Source organism: Brachypodium distachyon, chromosome 3 (genome assembly GCF_000005505.3).
Source record: "Brachypodium distachyon strain Bd21 chromosome 3, Brachypodium_distachyon_v3.0, whole genome shotgun sequence".
NCBI classification, from domain to species: domain Eukaryota; kingdom Viridiplantae; phylum Streptophyta; class Magnoliopsida; order Poales; family Poaceae; genus Brachypodium; species Brachypodium distachyon.
In genome coordinates, this window is record NC_016133.3 from 39525910 (window position 1) to 39544495 (window position 18586).

General features: G+C 40.9%; 1 protein-coding gene and 1 long non-coding RNA gene across 2 annotated transcripts; both read left to right on the plus strand.

Annotated features, from left to right (window-relative positions):
• Positions 1-505: 505 nt before the first annotated feature.
• LOC100844392 (conserved oligomeric Golgi complex subunit 3) lies at positions 506-11555 on the plus strand. The gene is made up of 25 exons (XM_003574526.4): positions 506-838; positions 936-1019; positions 1417-1503; positions 1662-1706; positions 1794-1868; positions 1969-2064; positions 2740-2817; positions 3634-3719; positions 3811-3877; positions 3964-4026; positions 4108-4209; positions 4351-4455; positions 4536-4628; positions 5236-5324; positions 6377-6596; positions 7186-7263; positions 7573-7689; positions 7790-7822; positions 7932-8018; positions 8112-8174; positions 9087-9203; positions 9760-9852; positions 10272-10397; positions 10482-10582; positions 11237-11555. Exons 1-25 carry the CDS (start codon positions 761-763, stop codon positions 11364-11366), a joined length of 2313 nt encoding a protein of 770 aa, XP_003574574.1. The 5' UTR covers positions 506-760; the 3' UTR covers positions 11367-11555.
• Positions 11556-15738: 4183 nt separating this feature from the next.
• LOC112271951 lies at positions 15739-17617 on the plus strand. Its single transcript, XR_002965511.1, has 3 exons — positions 15739-15863; positions 16766-17149; positions 17231-17617. It is a non-coding gene; the product is annotated as an uncharacterized LOC112271951 (long non-coding RNA).
• Positions 17618-18586: the final 969 nt, after the last annotated feature.

Genomic DNA, 18586 nt, shown 5'->3' on the forward strand with positions numbered 1-18586 from the left:
CTTTAAGATGGTATAATTGTCGGTCTATATGGTACTCACTCTGTTCCTGTATATGGGGTCCCAAACATCTCTAGGTTGAAAATCTAACTAATGTAAGATGAGTTTTATATTACAAAAATTAAAAAATTATATGGTTAGAAACTTCAGATGTTCTATTTTTCTAATGGTATAATTTTTTTAATATAAGAATCATGTTACATTAGTTAAATATTCAACCTAAGGATGTGTTGGGCGCGGAGGTAGTATTGTTTTAAATATAAACGGAGACTTAGTTATAGTACTACTCCCTCCGTCCCATATTAAGTGACTTTCTATTACATGTATTTAGACGTCTTTTAGACATAGATATATTCACATTTGGGCAAATTTGAGTCACTTAATGTGAGACGGAGGTTATAATTTTACAAAAAAGGCAGGTCAACGTTGGGTGGATCTGGACCGTCGGATGGTTGACACGCCTCTATCCCTGTCTTCGATAACTGAACGAGAGAAGCTGCTGTCGAATTTTCTTCAGTTAACTGCGCCCTGGTCTTACAGATCCTCGCCGCTGGGAGATCTGCACCGCACGCCCTCACCACCCCCCGTCCTCCCCAACTCCTCAACGCCGGAAGCAGGTTTCATCCTCACCGCGAGCCCTCCCTCACCTCCCCCGTCCAGAGGACGGCCGGTCCTCATCAACCCCTTACAGCCAGAAGCACTGAGGCCCTCTTCTTCCTCTGGGCTCCTCTCCGCTTTGACGCGAGGCCCGCCGACGACGTCCATGGCGACAACGCCGGCGACCCTGCCCAAGTCGGGAGCCGTCTCCAAGGGATACAACTTTGCGTACGCCTGGGAGAAGGTCGGTCCCCGCATTCATGTGCCCCCTCGTCGGTGCGTGCTCTCGACTGTTTGGTGGATCTGATCTGAGGTCTCGCTTCTCGTTTCCACCCTTGCAGAACGCGCCGCTGACGGAGCAGCAGAATGCCGCCATCTCAGCGCTATCGCACGCCGTGGCCGAGCGGCCGTTCCCGGCCAATCTGGTGAGGCGCCGGATCTCACCATTGTTATTTATGCTACGGGTTACCACTTTTGCTAGCAAATATTGTGATCTCGTTTGTGGCACCGAAATTCGATTAAGTATTTTCCATATTGTGCTTGGGCTGCACTAGAACCCTGTCAATTTGTTTTCGGTTTGAGGGATCGAAGTGTTTCATTAGCAGTAATAGATGGTACATGCTTGGCATCTGGTGTAGCATTATTTTCTCATGTCTCACTCTCGAATATTGGATTTCGTTTTTTGTTGCTTGCAAGTATTACTCACTATCAGTATCAGGGTGTACTCTTTGTACTCATTTATCCCATTTCACAGTATATTAGAAGTGGATACCTTACATTGGCACTGGGTTTGTTTAAAATGCTTTCTGGGTGTTATATCAGGAAGATGGATGTACAGCCATGCCAGAAAAAGAATCTGCTTTGGAGGAGGCAGGTGCAATGGATGCTGTCTTGGTGAATACACATCAGGTTAATTTTCCTTTACTGTTATTCATATTAATTGATTAAATAATTTTGGAATCGCATTTGTTCCTTTTCCGTATTTTATATGTTTAGCCTAAGATGTTTAAGGTTAAAAGTTAAAATGATTCTGCAGATTGAGCTCATACTTTTCTTTCCACCTGTAGTTCTACAAATGGTTTGCTGAATTGGAATCAGCTATGAAATCTGAGGTTTGTGCATATTCCGTTCAGTTAACAATGGACAACTTGCGAATTGCGATGGTATAGTGAGTTTTCACCTCTCTTTTTTTCCGACAGACAGAGGAAAAGTATCGTCTCTATGAGAGTACATTAGAGGAGCGTGTTAAGACATGCGATGGCATTCTTCAACAAGTAGGCTCATAAACCCTGTGTTGGTTTATACTGAAGAAATTTTATATGAAACATAAACATTCTTTTCTTTTAAGTTTAACCTTAAGTACTTTTCATTCAGGTGGATGACACATTGAACTTATTTGAAGAATTACAATCCTTGCACTCGAGTGTTGCCATAAAGACAAAAACTCTACATGATGCTTGCGACCAACTTGTATGGCCCTTTTACTCATTCTCATGATTACTCTTTGACTTCTTGTTGGATGAACCATCCATAATGAAATTTCCACTAGAACTTGCTTCATTATGTATCATTCACTTCACCTTGAATTTCATGTTAATGATGTGATTACTGATAATTTTGTGTCTCTACTTATTGCATCGACTAAGATATATTCGTTGAAATTTTACAAGAGAAATGATGTTGTGATAAATTGGTTGTAAGAGGACTCTTGCCATACAGTTTCTCTATGGATCCTATAAAATATTTGCATAAGTTAATATTATGATTTATGCAACTAAGATAAACTATTACGTTATCTAATCACGTTGGTATGTATATCATAAGGTATTAATCCAAATTAGCTCCTACTTGTAACTTCTACTGGGAAGACCTACGTTTCTCACACTAGCTGGACAGTTTAAAAACAATGCTATGATGGTGATCCTCACATTATCTTTTATTATTTGGTGGCTGCACTATCAAATTCATCATATGAAAACAAGCTTCATTTCACCTACTAGATGTAGGTGTAAGTTTCAATATTTAGCTCTCTTGTTGTTTTATGTATTATTTCAGATAATATACTAAGGTCCTAAAAGCTTATTTGTATTGTAACTTTGCCATCTTGGCACCTCTTCAGATTTTTGCTTTCTAATACTTATGCAGTTGGTGGAGAAACAAAGGCTCATTGAGTTTGCCGAAGCACTTCGAAGTAGGTTAAACTACTTTGATGAGTTGGAAAACGTAAGGTTTGAATCCCTAGTCAGTCTCTTGAATTGACTTCATTAGAATATTTGGTTGAACATCTCAACACTTTCTTCAGTTCACATGAGAGCAGCTTTAGCTGGATTCTGTGATGCTCTAATTCTAAAATTGTACTAATGAACTTAAGTGAAAGACTATTTACTTCTGAAAGTTCCTGCTACTGTTTGCATCTATGCTCTTTGTTAGACCAGGTGATTGGTAGTGTGCTCAGTTTGTGGAAAAAAGGGATCTGTCATCTCGTTGTTCAAACCATATATTAATAGGATTTAGCTTTTGGATGCTACACCCTCTGCCCAAAATTGTAAGGAGCCCATGCATTCCAAATATTTTGTTTGACTAATAAAATGTGAGCTATGTGACACAAGTCACACCATTGGAAAATGATTTTAGTACAAAATCCAATATTGTGCCACATCTAATTGTTTGTCAAATGTAAATTTTGGCATGTTTGGGTCGCTTACATTTTCGACAAGAGGGAGTATTAAATATGAATTGTGTGGCTTGCACTTTGTATTGTCATCTTGTGATTAATTCTGTAATGGACATGCTATTGAATACTTTTCTTAAGACCCGCTGATTGATACTGTAAGCATATTCCATAACTTTAAGATCTAGAACTTCTTTGGTTGCTGACAACACTTCGCCACCAACCGAGCATTTCCCATTTTATTGAAATACTGCCATTCAGGCATGACTGTAAATCTGTAAAGATAACACATGAATATGTCTTAACCAAGTTCCATATCTATCTTCTAACCTGATTCACATGTTATAATACCTATTCTCACTTTTCAGGCCTCTACTAGCTTTTATTCTCAGACTATGAACATCGGAAATGAACAGTTTCTCCCGCTGTTAAAACGTCTTGATGATTGTATCTCGTAAGTAGATGTTGCATAATAATGCCCTTTGTCTTGTTTTCTATGTTGAGATTTATGGACCTCTTGTTGTATCCTCATTGGGTGTCTATAGATACGTTGAAAATAATCCACAATATGCTGAATCTGCTGTTTACTTGGTCAAGTTTCGGCAACTTCAGGTAAAAGACTATTTGGGCAAACTACATTTATAGTCATAACGAATAAGAGAAACGCAGCTGCTAATTTTCTGCTTGTTTTATTGCAGTCTCGTGCATTAGGTATGATTCGGTCACATGTCCTGTCAACACTGAAAGCTGCATCATCCCAGGTGATCTTCGGTTGTATTTGGCAGGTAAAAGTGATGTAACTAATAGATTACTGAATAAAAGCTAGCTTCACTTGTTTGCAGGTTCAAGCTGCCATTCGAGGCAGTGATTCTGGGAAAAATGCTGTTACAGAGGGTGTGGAAGCATCTCTTATCTATGTTCGTTTCAAGGCAGCAGCTGGAGAGGTATACCGTTCATTTATTAATTTACGGCTTTCTTAACACATTTAGTTTGTTGAAAAACTTAAAGCAGTTTTGGACACTGTTATGAAGCAAGGTCTGGTTGTATTTAGTTGTAATTTTGTTGCTTCTGATTCTTGTTTCCAGCTGAAACCAATTTTTGCTGAGATTGAAAGTAGATCTTCTAAGAAAGAATATGCACAAATTCTTTCAGAATGTCACAGTTTGTTCTGCGAGCAGAGGCTGTACTTGGTAAGTTAATATTGTAGTACCTTGCACTTGCTGTAGACCTTAACGTGATTGCGTCTTCTTACTTCCAATGCTACTTCCAGATACGAGGCATGGTGCAGCAACGCATTTCTGAGTTTGCTAAAAAAGAGGCGTTGCCTTCTCTGACAAGGTCTGGATGTGCCTATTTGATGGAGGTAACCACATATATTACTAGTCATCCTGTTTAGATTTCATTTGATTGGTGAAATGTTCTTTGTTTGTTTTATGTTTAGAAAGTTACAACTTAGCATACTGAGAAGCGAAAAGTAGAGAAAGTCGAGCATCATGAGATTTCTATATTCAGTGGTCTAATAATTTCTGTTTCTTTAACTGTATATTATGTGTTCAGATATGAAGTGTGTTAAATATTAAGTAGTTCTGCTTAGCACTTAGAGCATGTACAATGCAAGTGCTTGGAGAGGTGCTTAGCAAAATAAACTGTTATTTTTCTTTCCATATGTAGGATGGCATTGGTGCTTATTTTGAAGCATGTGTGTCTCACTAGGCTCCAATTCTTAAGAGGTTCTTATGAATTTAACTAGTACGAATTCATATATGTAAGCAATTAACTAAGCACCGATAAGTAGGGGCTGGCATTGGAGTGAATGAAATTTAGTAATTTGCATAGTGCTTAATGATGTGGATGTATTGTCTCTCTTTAAGCATTCACATATAAGCTCTTTGCGTTGTACATGCCCTTATATCCTTTTAACTGTTAGAAGAAGAAAATTATGTTTTACTAATTCTCCTGATGCTTCTCAGGCGTGCCAGTTTGAGCACCAACTTTTTGCTCACTTCTTCCCAGCATCTGCTCCAGATGTTTCAAGTATGGCTCCTTTAATGGATCCATTGTAAGTTTACTTTATCCCCTGTTTGTTCTGTTACAGCAATTTGTGATCATGCTGGCAATCTTACAACTTACAAGTGATTTATTTGTGCAATTCGCCAAACTTTAATCACATGAAGTTAGTTTAGCAAACCAAGGCTGCACTAATGGATCCTAACACTTTATTTGTACAAGTTTTACTCCAATATTAGACACTGCCAGGTGGTATTGTTTTTGGATGTTAGCAATTCAACAGTTAGCATGTATTAAGTCTTGTTTAGGTTTGGGTATGCAGTAGTTAACGTGTAGCAACTCCACAACTTATTGAGTATTGTTGCTTTGAGAGCTTCATTGAAAAGTTTGACTCATGGTTTGCTGGTGATTAATCTATTGCGCATATGAAGGATTGAAGGTTATAGGTTGCTGCATAGCAAATTGTTTTTAGTTTTACCACTAAATAATTCATCACATGCTTGTGCAATAAAAAATGCTGGATATTAGGGAATATTTTTTTCCTTATCTTCGAGTGCTAAAATATTTCTTCAGGCTCACTTAACTTGCTTAATATTTTACTGAATTCATGTCATTAACCAAGAGAAAAGAAAATATAGAAATTTGTATCTAACATAATACAATGAGGCGCAAAGCTTTTGCGTTTTCTCGGAAAAAATAGGAGGAAAGAAAATATAGAAGTTCCTATGTTAACAGGAGAAAAAAAAGGGAATTATAAGATATGCTATCAACTGGATAAATTATATTAGTAATAATGAAAGCAAGATACAAAATATAGTACGATAAAAGGGTCCAAATGATCTAAAAAGTTACATCCAGGCGCCAACCGGCATAATCTGAGAGAACAAAGTAAAGTAGCTACAGTGATTTAATTTGATGATCAATTTCAAGTAATACTCTCATCTGCATTCTTGGATGAGCTTTCAGTGCATCTGTCACATAAGTCTTGAAAGCTGACATTCAACTTGTGCTAAACTCAATTTTAGTGTGCATAGTTGTTGCATGCTTGGTTATGAACTCAACTGTATCAAGTAAGATGATTAACTGAATTACTTTTTCATTCAGGTGCTCGCACTTGTATGATACCCTGAGGCCTAGACTGATATATGAAGGAAACATTGATTCTCTCTGTGAACTCGTTGACATTCTGAAGGTTGAAGTGCTGGGAGAACAACTGAGTAGACGTGGCGAATCAGTAGCTGGGCTCCGCCCAATATTGCAAAGGATACTCGCGGATGTTCATGAGCGGCTGGCGTTTTGTGCTCGGACTCATATTCGTGAGGAGGTACCATTTTAAATATGTCTTACTTTGATAGATGACTTTGTGTTCTTTCAATCAGCTTGTTTTGTTGTGGTTTTAGTTAGTGCCTATTTCCACCATTTGTCCCACATGTATTGCCCTGAGTGAAAACTTGATCATGGAAATTGTTAGCATAGTGATGTCTGTTTAAAAACTTGAGAGTTGCACTTGAAGCCTCCCCGAACCCTGATAACATACGGACAAGTTAAACCCTATTTGTAATTAGAACCCATGATTCCGCTGCAGCATACTTATCTGGTTTCTGTACAAGCGTGAGAACCCTTGAAAAGATGAACTGGATATGATGCTGACTGTTAAGGCTGATTCAGAGGATTGCAAGGTGATCTTCCATGATTAAGTGGAAGAAGCTTGATAATCAGATCTGAGTTTATAGGATAGCACTCTTGTATTACTTTCTTTTGTTTGCACCTTCTGTTTTACGTTCGCTGTCAATAGTTAATTTATCCCATTGTTTAAACCAAGCCAAGTGTATTTATTTTCATAAGATGAAGCAGCTGTTCTTTAATTTATTTCAACCTTTTTGCCTAATCTTTATTGCTTAACCTTTTTCTAGATTGCAAACTTCCGTCCTTCTGATGAAGATCTGGATTATCCGGGGAAACTTGAGAGGTCCGCAACTTCAAGTGCAAACGTTAGTTTCTTATCGCAATTAAGAAATGATCCTATATGTTCACTAAGATCCTGTACTAGAATTTGGCTCTCCGGTAGTCACTTGCAAGTTCTTGTATATACATTTGCTGTCACACATGTGCGGGCAAGTTTATGAGTAGATTTTTTGACTTCTTTCTCTCTCTGTTTGCATGATAGCTGCATCTGATGTTAAGAAAGCAAATGGTGCTTAACTGCTTATAGCGGAATCAAGTCGATAGTGAACGTGATAAAGATCTAGACCTAGTTGAGGAAAGATAATGAATCATGTTGCTTATGTTTCAATTTGCAGGTTAATGACAACTCAGACATATATGCGGCATGGTACAGACCATTGGAGAAAACAGTTTCGTGCCTATCAAGGCTATATCACTGCTTAGAATCTTCAGTGTTTACTGGATTAGCCCAGGTGTTATGCCTCCCAAAGCTTAAAATATGTTTCCTTGTTCTTTTACTTGCTTGATGCCCTGATCATTCAACCTGACATATATTACTTATAAATGTCACAGGAAGCTGTAGAAGTTTGCTCAACATCTCTTCAGGTCCCTCCTTTTATTATGTTCCATGAGATCTCAAAACATGCTATTTGCAGTTTTATACGTGCCACATTTTTTGTAATTCTGAGCAATGTACTATTGATCCTGTGAACAGAATGCGAGCAAGGTTATTACTAAAAGAGCAACCCCAATGGACGGACAGCTTTTCCTAATTAAGCACTTGCTCATTTTAAGGGAACAGGTGGCCATACAACCATCTAGTCTATCTCATATTAGAAGTTTGTTGCATACATTATTCCATCTGTGAACTCATAGAACAAGTACATGGTTACAGATTGCGCCATTTGATATTGAGTTCTCTGTCACACATAAGGAGCTGGATTTCTCCCATTTGCTGGTATGTGCAACTTCCTTTGCATGTGAAGTATTGATTGTTTATCCTGCATCCTCTTGTGTATCCATGCAATTTTTTTGCTTTCATTACACAGATAATATCTGTTTATGCTTATTTCTCATAACTGTTTCATTGTTTACCTTTTTGATTTTATGGTAACCTGTTATGCATGAGAAGATAGGTCTACTTGTAATGTCAAAACTTAGCTTTTTACAAGTCCATCTGATATATGAAATAAAAAAGTTGCTGTGTTGGATAGCTCTCATCAGCATGCAGTCACTCGTCTAACTCGCCGTCTGTTACATGAAACAGAAAATTGAAAAATAACTGTTATGTCTAAATTTGATATTGTGGCAAGACCATACAGTTTATTGTTTATTATCAACTAGGTGTCCTTGTGTTGGTGGGTAAATTCTAATAATATTTGTGTGCACTCTGGTGACATATGGTCTTGTTTCAGTTTGCTGTCCTCTAGTTGAATGAGATATTGGGAAAGATGTTCTTTCATCTGTTGCTGTCTTTGGTAGTAGGTTACGAATTAGGCTGAATTAGACTCAAGCATTGGTCAGACACAGACGAAGTTGATGCCCATGTAATAGAATTAATTTATTGGCTAGACCAATTAAGATGGACCTATACCATCACCTTTTATAGAAAGAACTTACCGTATGGTTTCAAAATCTATTATGCACGTCTACTTCACTTTTCCATGTAAATTATAGTGAGGCTCAGGTTATCTTTTTTTCTTCAATCTTGATTAACCTTTTGAACAATATAATATTGCTTTGATTTAATCATATGCTGTCCACATCGTTTTTTGTTATACCCTTGGGCATCATACAAATGTTAAATCTCATGTGGATTGATCATATCTGATAGATAACTATGGCAACTCACATGTTCCTCCTCGTGCAGGACCACTTAAGAAGGATTCTAAGGGGCCAGGTCTCATTATTTGATTGGTCAAGGTCAACATCCCTTGCTAGGACCTTTTCTCCCCGTGTTTTGGAGAACCAAATTGATGCGAGAAAAGTAAGTAACTTGAACTGATGGATTCTACTCCCTCCGATCCATAAAAAGTGTCGCCATTTTGTACTAAGTGGGCGATACTTTTTATCGATCGGAGGGAGTAAGATTTTTTTTCCTTTTGGCCTAGAAGTTTAAGATGTTATTTTTGTTAATTTCTCCTCAGTTGCTACTAGAAAGTTGGCATTCCACATTGTAAAAATTGAAAATACACGGTGTGGATATGCATGCACTTGTGCTTATGTTGGGTGTTGCATGTGCTGATGTGCAAGCACAACTCGACATGTCCTCAGTTGCTACTAGAAAGTTGGCATTCCACATTGTAAAAGTTGAAAATAAACGGTGTGGATACGCATGCACTTGTGCTTATGTTGGGTGTTGCATGTGCTGATGTGCAAGCACAACTCGACATGTCCTGAAGCTGTTGACACTTGCTAAACAATGTCTAAAATAGGGCAGTGTTGAATGCTCCAACACAATTGTTTTATTGTTTTTGACTTGCTCACTCCTCCTTTTAATTTTCTTCATTTCAGCTAATTTCCCTACTGTTATTTTATTTCAGGAACTGGAGAAAAGCCTTAAATCTACATGTGAAGAGTTTATAATGTCCATCACCAAACTAGTAGTGGATCCAATGCTTTCTTTTGTTACTAAGGTATGGTTAGTGGAAACTTTGCCCCTTTGAAGTGAAAAAAGGTTCAGGCTTGTGCCTTTGCATTTTATTTTGCTGTAAGCAAGAAGTTCGGTTTAAAATATCACAATATCACAGTATCTTCCAAAAAAAGAGTAAGACCCAAAAGTATCGCTTAGATTTTTTAACACCCTAAAGTCGGACCACATCCTTGACCGTGAGGCTGGTAGTAGGGGTGGTTTTGTCCATGTTATTTTGTGCTTTGAGTTGTCACCATCCCAATCCCTAGTATTAATTAGGCCACCAGTATTTATAGTTTATACCAAGCAAGTACAGCCTGTAACATGTATAACCACATTCTACTTGAAAAAACAATATTATTATGTGTTACTGTTGTAGGTTATATTGTAATGACGACTGTAACATGATTCATTGTCTGACAGGTAACTGCTGTAAAAGTGGCCCTGTCCTCAGGTAGCCAGGGCCAGAAGCTGGATTCTGTTCTAGCAAAACCCCTTAAAACACAAGCATTTGCTTCGCCTGATAAAGTTGCAGAGCTGGTTCAAAAGGTATATGTCGATTGTCAATTTGATGTAAGTAACTACTATGCTGCTTTTCTATGTGCATGTACAAATTCCTTCTGCCTGAAGCAGGTCGGGACTTCTATTCAACAAGATCTGCCCAAAGTAATGACCAAGATGACGTTATATTTGCAAAATCCATCGACACGACTGATTTTATTCAAGCCCATCAAGTAAGGATCTACACCCCACAGCACCCATCAAGAACACCCTGGTGTTATTTTGTCCAATGCAATGGTGATGCTTTATTTGACCGAAGTCAGCAACAAGCATACGTCTTTGCCATAACAATTCATAAAGAAATCATAACGTCTGAACGATAACTCCATAAGTATATGTAATCAGTTCTGGTTCGGCAATATGGTCATGAGCTATAACCACTTAGGGTTACTTGCTATACTGTGGCATCACTCTCAGCATATATGCTAAACTTTATGTCCGTCTATAGCTGGACCTCCTGAAGCATGGAGCTCTGCTTAATGTGATATTTTCACCTACTAGCACTACTATAGAAACAAATTTTCTTTCTGGATTCCCTAGTAGTTGAGCAGATTTCTACCTAACATTCCAATACCTTCACAAATCAATGCATTTCATTACATCACTGTCTTGTGTGCATGATCTAGCCTTTTTTCTTTCTATGACAGTCCCTTGTTTAGTAAGCTGCAATGCGCCATGCTGCACACAGCTAACTTTTAATTTTAGAATGCAAGTCTAACCTTTATTCCTAAAATTGTTTACTTCGTAACCCTAACATGTATGCCAAGAATAGTGATATAGTTTTTGTTTTCCGTGTGTATTTCTTATTATTTTCTTCTTTGTTCTAGGACAAATATAGTTGAGGCCCATATACAGCTGCAATCCCTTCTGAAGTCAGAGTACTCAGCTGACGAAATTCAATCTATCGGCATGCTCTCTATATCTGATCTGCAGTCTCAGCTCGATGGTCTTCTGTAGTCTGTAGCTTTTCGGTTTGTTGTAGTGTATCCTCCGAAGTCTAAGAAGTTCGCTCGATTGTTCTACCAGACTGATGCTGTTTTTTACTTTTCACCATTACCTGTAAGTACACTTCAATGTGACATGGTGGGACATGGTGGATGGCTCATACAGAGGTGGTGTTGATGTGTCATGATTGCGCTTGTCCAATTTCCCGTGCCTCCATTACAGTTTTGGTATCTTGATCCGAACTTCACTACAGGGCTTGAATTTTAGACGGTCATGGCATCTGTTTGACTGTTCACTTGCACAATTTATGAGGAGATACTCTGGAGGACGACATTGTTCCTGTGTTGAGGTCCATCCTTACCGATGACAAATACTATGCCTGATATGACACGGTGTTCCTACTGTGGCATCAGTGGTGGATCCGATAGATAGCGCTCCTTGCATCTTACTTTACATCTCACGCCTGCTAGAACTTCTAGCCAGCTAGAAGCATGAGGCATATGCATTCAAGTGGCTCCCTTTTGTCGAGAAGTGAACCAATGCACGCTGGTCCGTGGCATGTGATTGTTCTTTTCCCCTCTGATAACTGATGAGACACCTGAGATTGTTCTGTTCTATGCAGTGAACTGAACTGCCAGTCGACGAGCATCACAGAAGGAAATATCTCTGGGTCGGTCGGCGCCGATGCGAGCGAGCACTCGCACGTTGCTCGGCGTGGGAATGGATGCTAGCCGTGCCGGGGGAGCAGATCGAGCATAGTGGTCTCATCGCTGCAGCGGCGAAAAATAAAAGAAGAAGCTCGATCAAGCTCAAGACCCTTGCTTGTCCTGTCGCAGTCCGCGATCCCTTTCAAGTGCAAGGTCTCGCTGGCTTTTGCTCTCTGCTGCCGCTATCAACTGAGCTGGCTGGCATCGAACGAATTGAATGTTTTGGACAGCTTTTACATGTCAGCATTCATGGGCCATCCAATCACGTCTATCTGTCCACGGTGCCCCAAGACGGGACAACTCGCGAAAAAAACCTATTTACTCTGCTAATTGAGGCGATTTAACCCTTTCGCGTGGCGTCCGAACAGTTAGGTGTTAAGCTCTGAATCATAGCGCCTCCTTCGCCAAGCGAGGCCTGCGAAGGCCCCACACGCGGTCATCTTGCGCCTGAGTGAAGGGCGCTACGCTGGGAAGCATAGCGCCCCTGGGATAGGCGCTGTGCCCCTCTGCAATCTTTGCCAACTTGTACTAATCGTATGTAGTATATGGCTGACCGGAGCCATTTCATTTCATTCAGTAGGCACAATATCAAATCTACGCATCGAATTATGAGTCATGAGCTGATACCGTTGCTAGCAATCAGCTCAAACCTGAGGAAAAAAACGTATTGCGGACCTCCAACAACTAGTGTTAGCAACGAATAATACAGGAGTAGTTTTTAAGCACACTAAAACACTCGTCGTCGTCGTCGTCGTCTAGCACTATAAGCTATGGAGAAAAATGAAAATCAACAACATATACTGTACATGATTCATCGGACAGCAAGCAGCATGTACATACAGGGCAAGATTGATCATAGTTCATCACGGGAAGCACGCCATGTTGCGGAGGAGCCCGAACGCCGGCGCGAGGTCAGGCTCGTCGTCGCTGCAGCAGGCGGACTCGAGGAAGTCTTTCACGCTGCCGCGCGCGCCTTCTTGGAACTTGGAAGGCCTTGACCGTGAGCGGCTCGAGCGCGACATAGGCATGCTCAGCGCTGGTGCCGCCGGACTCTAGCACGCGGCAGAGGTGGTGCACGACGGTGCCGGACTCCTGGGCCGCGCGTCGCCGGAGGAGCGAGGCGCTAGGCAGTAGCAGCGCACGCAACAACGAGGAACGAGATGAGGATCGAGGGGTACCTGCAGGTCGCCGGTGACGCTGTAGAAGGAGTTCCGGTAAGGTCCCTGTTGCCCACGTTGTCGTGTACGTTGCCGCCGCCTCCGCTCAGCCAAAGGGATTTTTTTTTCTGCAAGTCCTCAGCCGAAGGCACTACTAGATATTCCCATATTGCCGACGGTGATTATTAATACCCGTCGGACCGTCGGCTAATACAGTAATATCCGACGGTATAAGCAATTGCTGACGGTTCTGTAGAACCGGTCGGGTATGTCAATGAATAACCGACGGTGATATAACATACCCGACGGTGAAAAACAACGCTCGGGTATCAAATGTAATAGCTTACGGTGAATAATAATAGTCGACGGCTTGGCTTTACCCACAGTTATTCACGTTACATAGCCGACGGTGAATACACATTGCCGATGGTTCATTTAAAACTCTCGGCTATAAGTTACAATAACCGACGGTCAATAGCAAACTCTCGGTTATGAGTTCGTATACCCGACGGGTTTAGTAATAGCTAACCGTTGACGTTTACGCTCAACAGTACATATAGCCGACGATTCACTGCAACCGTCGACTATATGGATATTTGACGGTGCTTTTGACCCACGACCATTATTTAATATGCCGATGGTGTAAGAAATCATCTAACCATACCTATTTGAGACGAATGGTGTCGTCGGATATGACTTGCGGGCACCAAGGGGAAAATAACCTAGTTGATGAGTCTTTTTTAGGAGAAAAATTGCAATGCAAAAATATATCTGGCCTTGTGTCAGTATATTAATTTGTTCGATCACATGGACTCAACCATCAAGATAGCTCAAAATGGAGACATTAATGTCTCCGTCGGTGTAGAGGAGGCACAAGATATGATTGAGTTTACTGTGGATATGGTTATATATATCGTCCATATAGCGGTTGAGGTTAAATACACATATCTAAAAATCCCGTAAATGGTATTATGGAAGTGAGTCCTTTGGAACCGCGCGTCTCTGCCAACACGAAACATTAAAATTATCCATATTGACAGCTTTTGCTCGTACTGGTTGAGTTTAGCTCCCTTCCTGTACGTATCGCATGGACAAAGATGTCAAAAGTATTTAACTTGTAATGTTGCCTAGTAATAATTAAAACACATAATACGTACATGTATGAAGTTGATTGAGATCAAGAGGCAGTTGTCCTAAGAAAGAAACTTGTATGTGCATGATCTCAAGTAGTAATGTCCTAAATTAAATAAATAGAAATAAGTCCATTTTACCCCCCTCAACTAATCGAAAAGTCCAAAAAACACCCTCAACCATGAAACCGGGTATTTACCCCCCCCCCCCCCCCGCCCCTGAACTTTTAAAACCGAGCACAAGACCCCCCTCTGCCTGTTTTCGGTTGGTCTGGGCGGTTTTGACCGTGTTGACCGCCACGCTGGCAACCGAGTCCATCTAACGCCTGGCCCAAGCCTGATTCTCTGTGTTCTCTCTCGTTCTCTTCTCTTCTGTTCTTTGTTACCTCCAGCGACCAGAGGAACCCTTCGCCGGCGGCTGCCGGCCCCCGCTGTCCAATCTCCTCCGCCGGCGAGCTCCGACGTCCCACCCGCGCCCCATTCCCCCCCGCATCGACTCGCTCCTAGGCACTGCATCCGGTCAGTGGCCGCCAAATCGGGAACCCTAGCTCTGGCGGCTGCAGGAGTAGGATGACGCGGGCCTTGCAGAGGCGGCCACTGGGCGTAGGGGCGACTGCTTGCTGTAGGTTCAAATCGCAAGAAAATCACAAGAAAATCTGCTATTTTTATTGAACAGAAGAGAAGAGAACGAGAGAGAAGACAGAGAATCGGGCTTGGGCCAGGCGTTAGATGGGCTCGGTTGACAGCGTGGCACGCCAGCATGGCGGTCAACACGGTAACCGCCCAGACCAGCCGGAAACAGGCGGGGGGGGGGGGGGGGGGTCTTGTGGCCGGTTTTAAAAGTTCGGGGGGGGGGGTTAAATACCCGGTTTCATAGTTGAGGATGTTTTTTGGACTTTTCGATTAGTTGAGGGGGGTAAAATGGACTTATTTCAAATAAATATGTGTTTCGGTATGAAAATTATTAAATTAATAATGCCTTTTCCTGTTGAAAAAAATATTGCACATTTCAGGCAAGACTGGGATTTGAACCCAAGACCACTGATATGGATTGCCATGGCAACAACCAAGCGGATAGTAGCATGTGTGTGTCACTTCCCTCTCCCTATTTTATTTAAACATAACACGCGTAACTGGAGTCAGAGTTCTTGGCGGGCAGCTTTTTTCGGGCGCGATTTGGCGCTAACTCTTGGCGCGCCCGCCAATCTTATCCCGCGCACCGGCGCCGCAGCTCGCCCATATCCTTGAGCCCTCAACCGCTGCAGAATCAGGATTCTGAAACAAACCCTCGATCTCCTCCGAAACCGATCTAGGGTTGCTGTGGGACGGATGCCCAGGTGCACATCGATCCCTCTGCTTCCTTTGCTTCGACTCTCACGGCGAGCAGGTGCCCAGGAGTTCCTCTGTGATGGACAACCAAGCATCACACGACAACAAGCAAAGTGGGGCTCCGAGGAGTTCCTCTGAGATGGACAACCAAGCATCATGCGGCATCAAGCAAAGTGGGGCGCTGAGGTATCCCTCTCCTCCCTCCCTCTCTCTCTCTCTCTCTCTCTCTCTCTCCGTCCCTCATAGGTCGATCGAATTTTATGCTCGTGCTTCCTCGTGACTTCTTCTTTAAAATTGTTTCTTGATTGCAATCTATTTGTGCAGAAATAGATAGATAGTTCGATGAATTGTACTTAAGGGAGGATTATCCATCATCCATGATTGCGCTTCATAACTTTAATTTGGCTCCTTCTAGCACTGATTTGCTAATTTATCTCCTGGTAGAACCAGTAGCTCTTTAGTAATTAGCCTTAGAATTAACTAGAAGAGGGATAGTCATGCAAACAGAAGGATTCAAGTTTGGTAACCAGACCATATGTTCGCTACTGCTTATTTTTGGGGAGAGTGAGATAGCAATTGTTGTTTTTTAGTGGCATCAAATATTCAAATTAGATAGCACGGTAAGTAAAATTGTCTCCTGCTTGTTTGCTCCTGATGGGAACTAAAAAAGTAAGATCCTCAATAATTCACATAGTTTTGGGTTCAGAAAGTTCAAGAGCTAGCAGTATGCATAGAGTTAGTAATAATCTGTCCATAACTTAGTTATTTATCTCGAGGTCTTAATGATAATCATGTTTGGTATGACCAATGCACGCAGGACATATGGTTCTTTGATACTAAATCTGAACTACCATTAAAAAATATTATGAACTATTGTCAATGCAGCAAGCTGTATACCATTTTTTTTCTCTTATACTGAACATTGATATGAAACTTGGATACTTAAATCAAATTAAATCTTATTCCCATGTACACACTGAATTTTTTATGTTTGGCTGCTTATAGTACACTTTACCACTATTCCTTTACTATGCCTTCTGCTTCCATATAAGTAAGCTATGAAACCAAAATTGTTCTATATTATGTAGCAACATAGATGACCGTAGTTGGATGTACAAAGAGAGAAAAGGAAGGTTGATCACTCAAGATTGGCGAAATGGGTTAGATAAATTTCTGGATCATGCGTTCTCAATGTCCGGTGCTTCTGTTGATGGAGAAGCTTGGAAGGAGTTCGACAAAGAATATGAAGAGTTTTCTAAAGATGTCAGGAATGTAAGGCTATGTCTAGCAACCGATGGCTTCACACCTTTTGGTATTACAGCAGCCTCATGCTCTTGTTGGCCGGTATTTGTTGTACCTTATAATCTCCCACCAGAAATGTGCATAAAGCAAAGCAACCTGATACTTGCACTAGTTATTCCTGGTCCAGATCATCCACAGGCTAGAGGAAATTGATTGACCCCCTTCTGCACGTAAGTATTAGCTAGTTCAATTGCTTTACTTGTTGGGGCAATATTCATATGTTAACTTTCTTTAATCTCCATTCATAATAGTCAATGGGAAAAGCACCCGTACACTGCTCGTGATCCATCAACAGTGCAAAGTGCATTACTACGCCAGTGTTATCCAGAGCCAATTGGTCCCGATGATGATAAGAAACCGGTGTTGTCTTGGGACGACTACAAGCGCCCCCCTAGTGAAGGAGCAAGAACAGCAACATCTAAAGTTGTTGAAAATTTCTGGGTAATTACATCTATATGTATGTATGGATTTTATAGGAGCTTTACGAATTCTCAAACATAAATAAAATTACTGTACTAGTTCAGAAGCCAAATTTCTATATAGAATATCATTGTTCAAGATTATTGCCCTCTCGGCTGTGGGGTTTCTGAAACTGTAGACTATCTAGTTAACTTTAGTTCTACAGTTCTTTGTTGTCCTCCTCCTCCCCTTGGAACACTTCACCTGAAAGAAATCAGGTACAAATTCCCTCTTTTCTTCATTTCCAAATGTAAATGTGTTGTCAGATTCCCTCTTGATTTCATTTTCAAATGTAGATCAGGGAAATAGAAGGCTCACAGTTCCTGACATGCACTGCGGTTACTCATGCATAATTTCGGTCATTTTCAAATGTAGATCATGGAAATGGAAAGCACACCGTTCATGACATGCACTGCAATTATTTGTGCATAAGTAAAAGCACCGTTTGCGCTTGTTCATGAAACTGAATAATAAAACCTACTGCATATGTAACTTTCAAACTGAAACACTTACCTTTTCTTTGTCATATTGCTCGAGTATAACTTCTTCTGCCCATTACAATTTTGTTTGTCCATGAAACTGAAAACTTAAAGCTTCTGTAGCTGTAATTTTGTAACTTAAATACTACACCTTTTTCTGTCACTCTGCTCGAGTTTAGCTGCTTCTGTCACTAACAATTTCGCTTGTTCATGAAACTGAAAATAGTTACTAACTAAAGATAATTTGTTGTTGTTATTTGGCAGTGGCGTTTCAAGGTTGACCCATCAAACCAAGAAGCAGCAGATGATGCCTTGGATGAGAACTTGGCAAGAAAAGTGAGACAAATGCTACATGAAGAAAAGGCGGCAGCCATCAAAAGATTAAAGAAGGGACAGTTGCCTAGAGAACTAACAGAAGTCGATGAGGAGGGCAATCGTTGGCCGACAAAGGAAGCTTTAATTTCTGCTAAGCCACGAGACTTTGGTACCACTGTAGGTAGGGAATTGCTTTGCGAGCATTGGACTAGTGCTGCATTTAGGAAGAAATCTTTCACCAACCAGAGGAACAGACTAGCCCATGGGGACACGGTCTTCCATACTAGTGGCGGGAGAAGTGTTGTCTCTACACGCCAATACCTGATACTTCTGATTTTCCAGAATCATCTTTTT

Excerpts from the sequence above, each read along its gene's own strand:
- LOC100844392 (XM_003574526.4), top strand. The coding sequence starts at position 761 with ATGGCGACAACGCCGGCGACCCTGCCCAAGTCGGGAGCCGTCTCCAAG. Across the intron at positions 7,823-7,931 it reads TTTGCTCAACATCTCTTCAG|AATGCGAGCAAGGTTATTAC; the intron begins GTCCCTCCTTTT and ends TCCTGTGAACAG. Across the intron at positions 8,175-9,086 it reads TGGATTTCTCCCATTTGCTG|GACCACTTAAGAAGGATTCT; the intron begins GTATGTGCAACT and ends CTCCTCGTGCAG.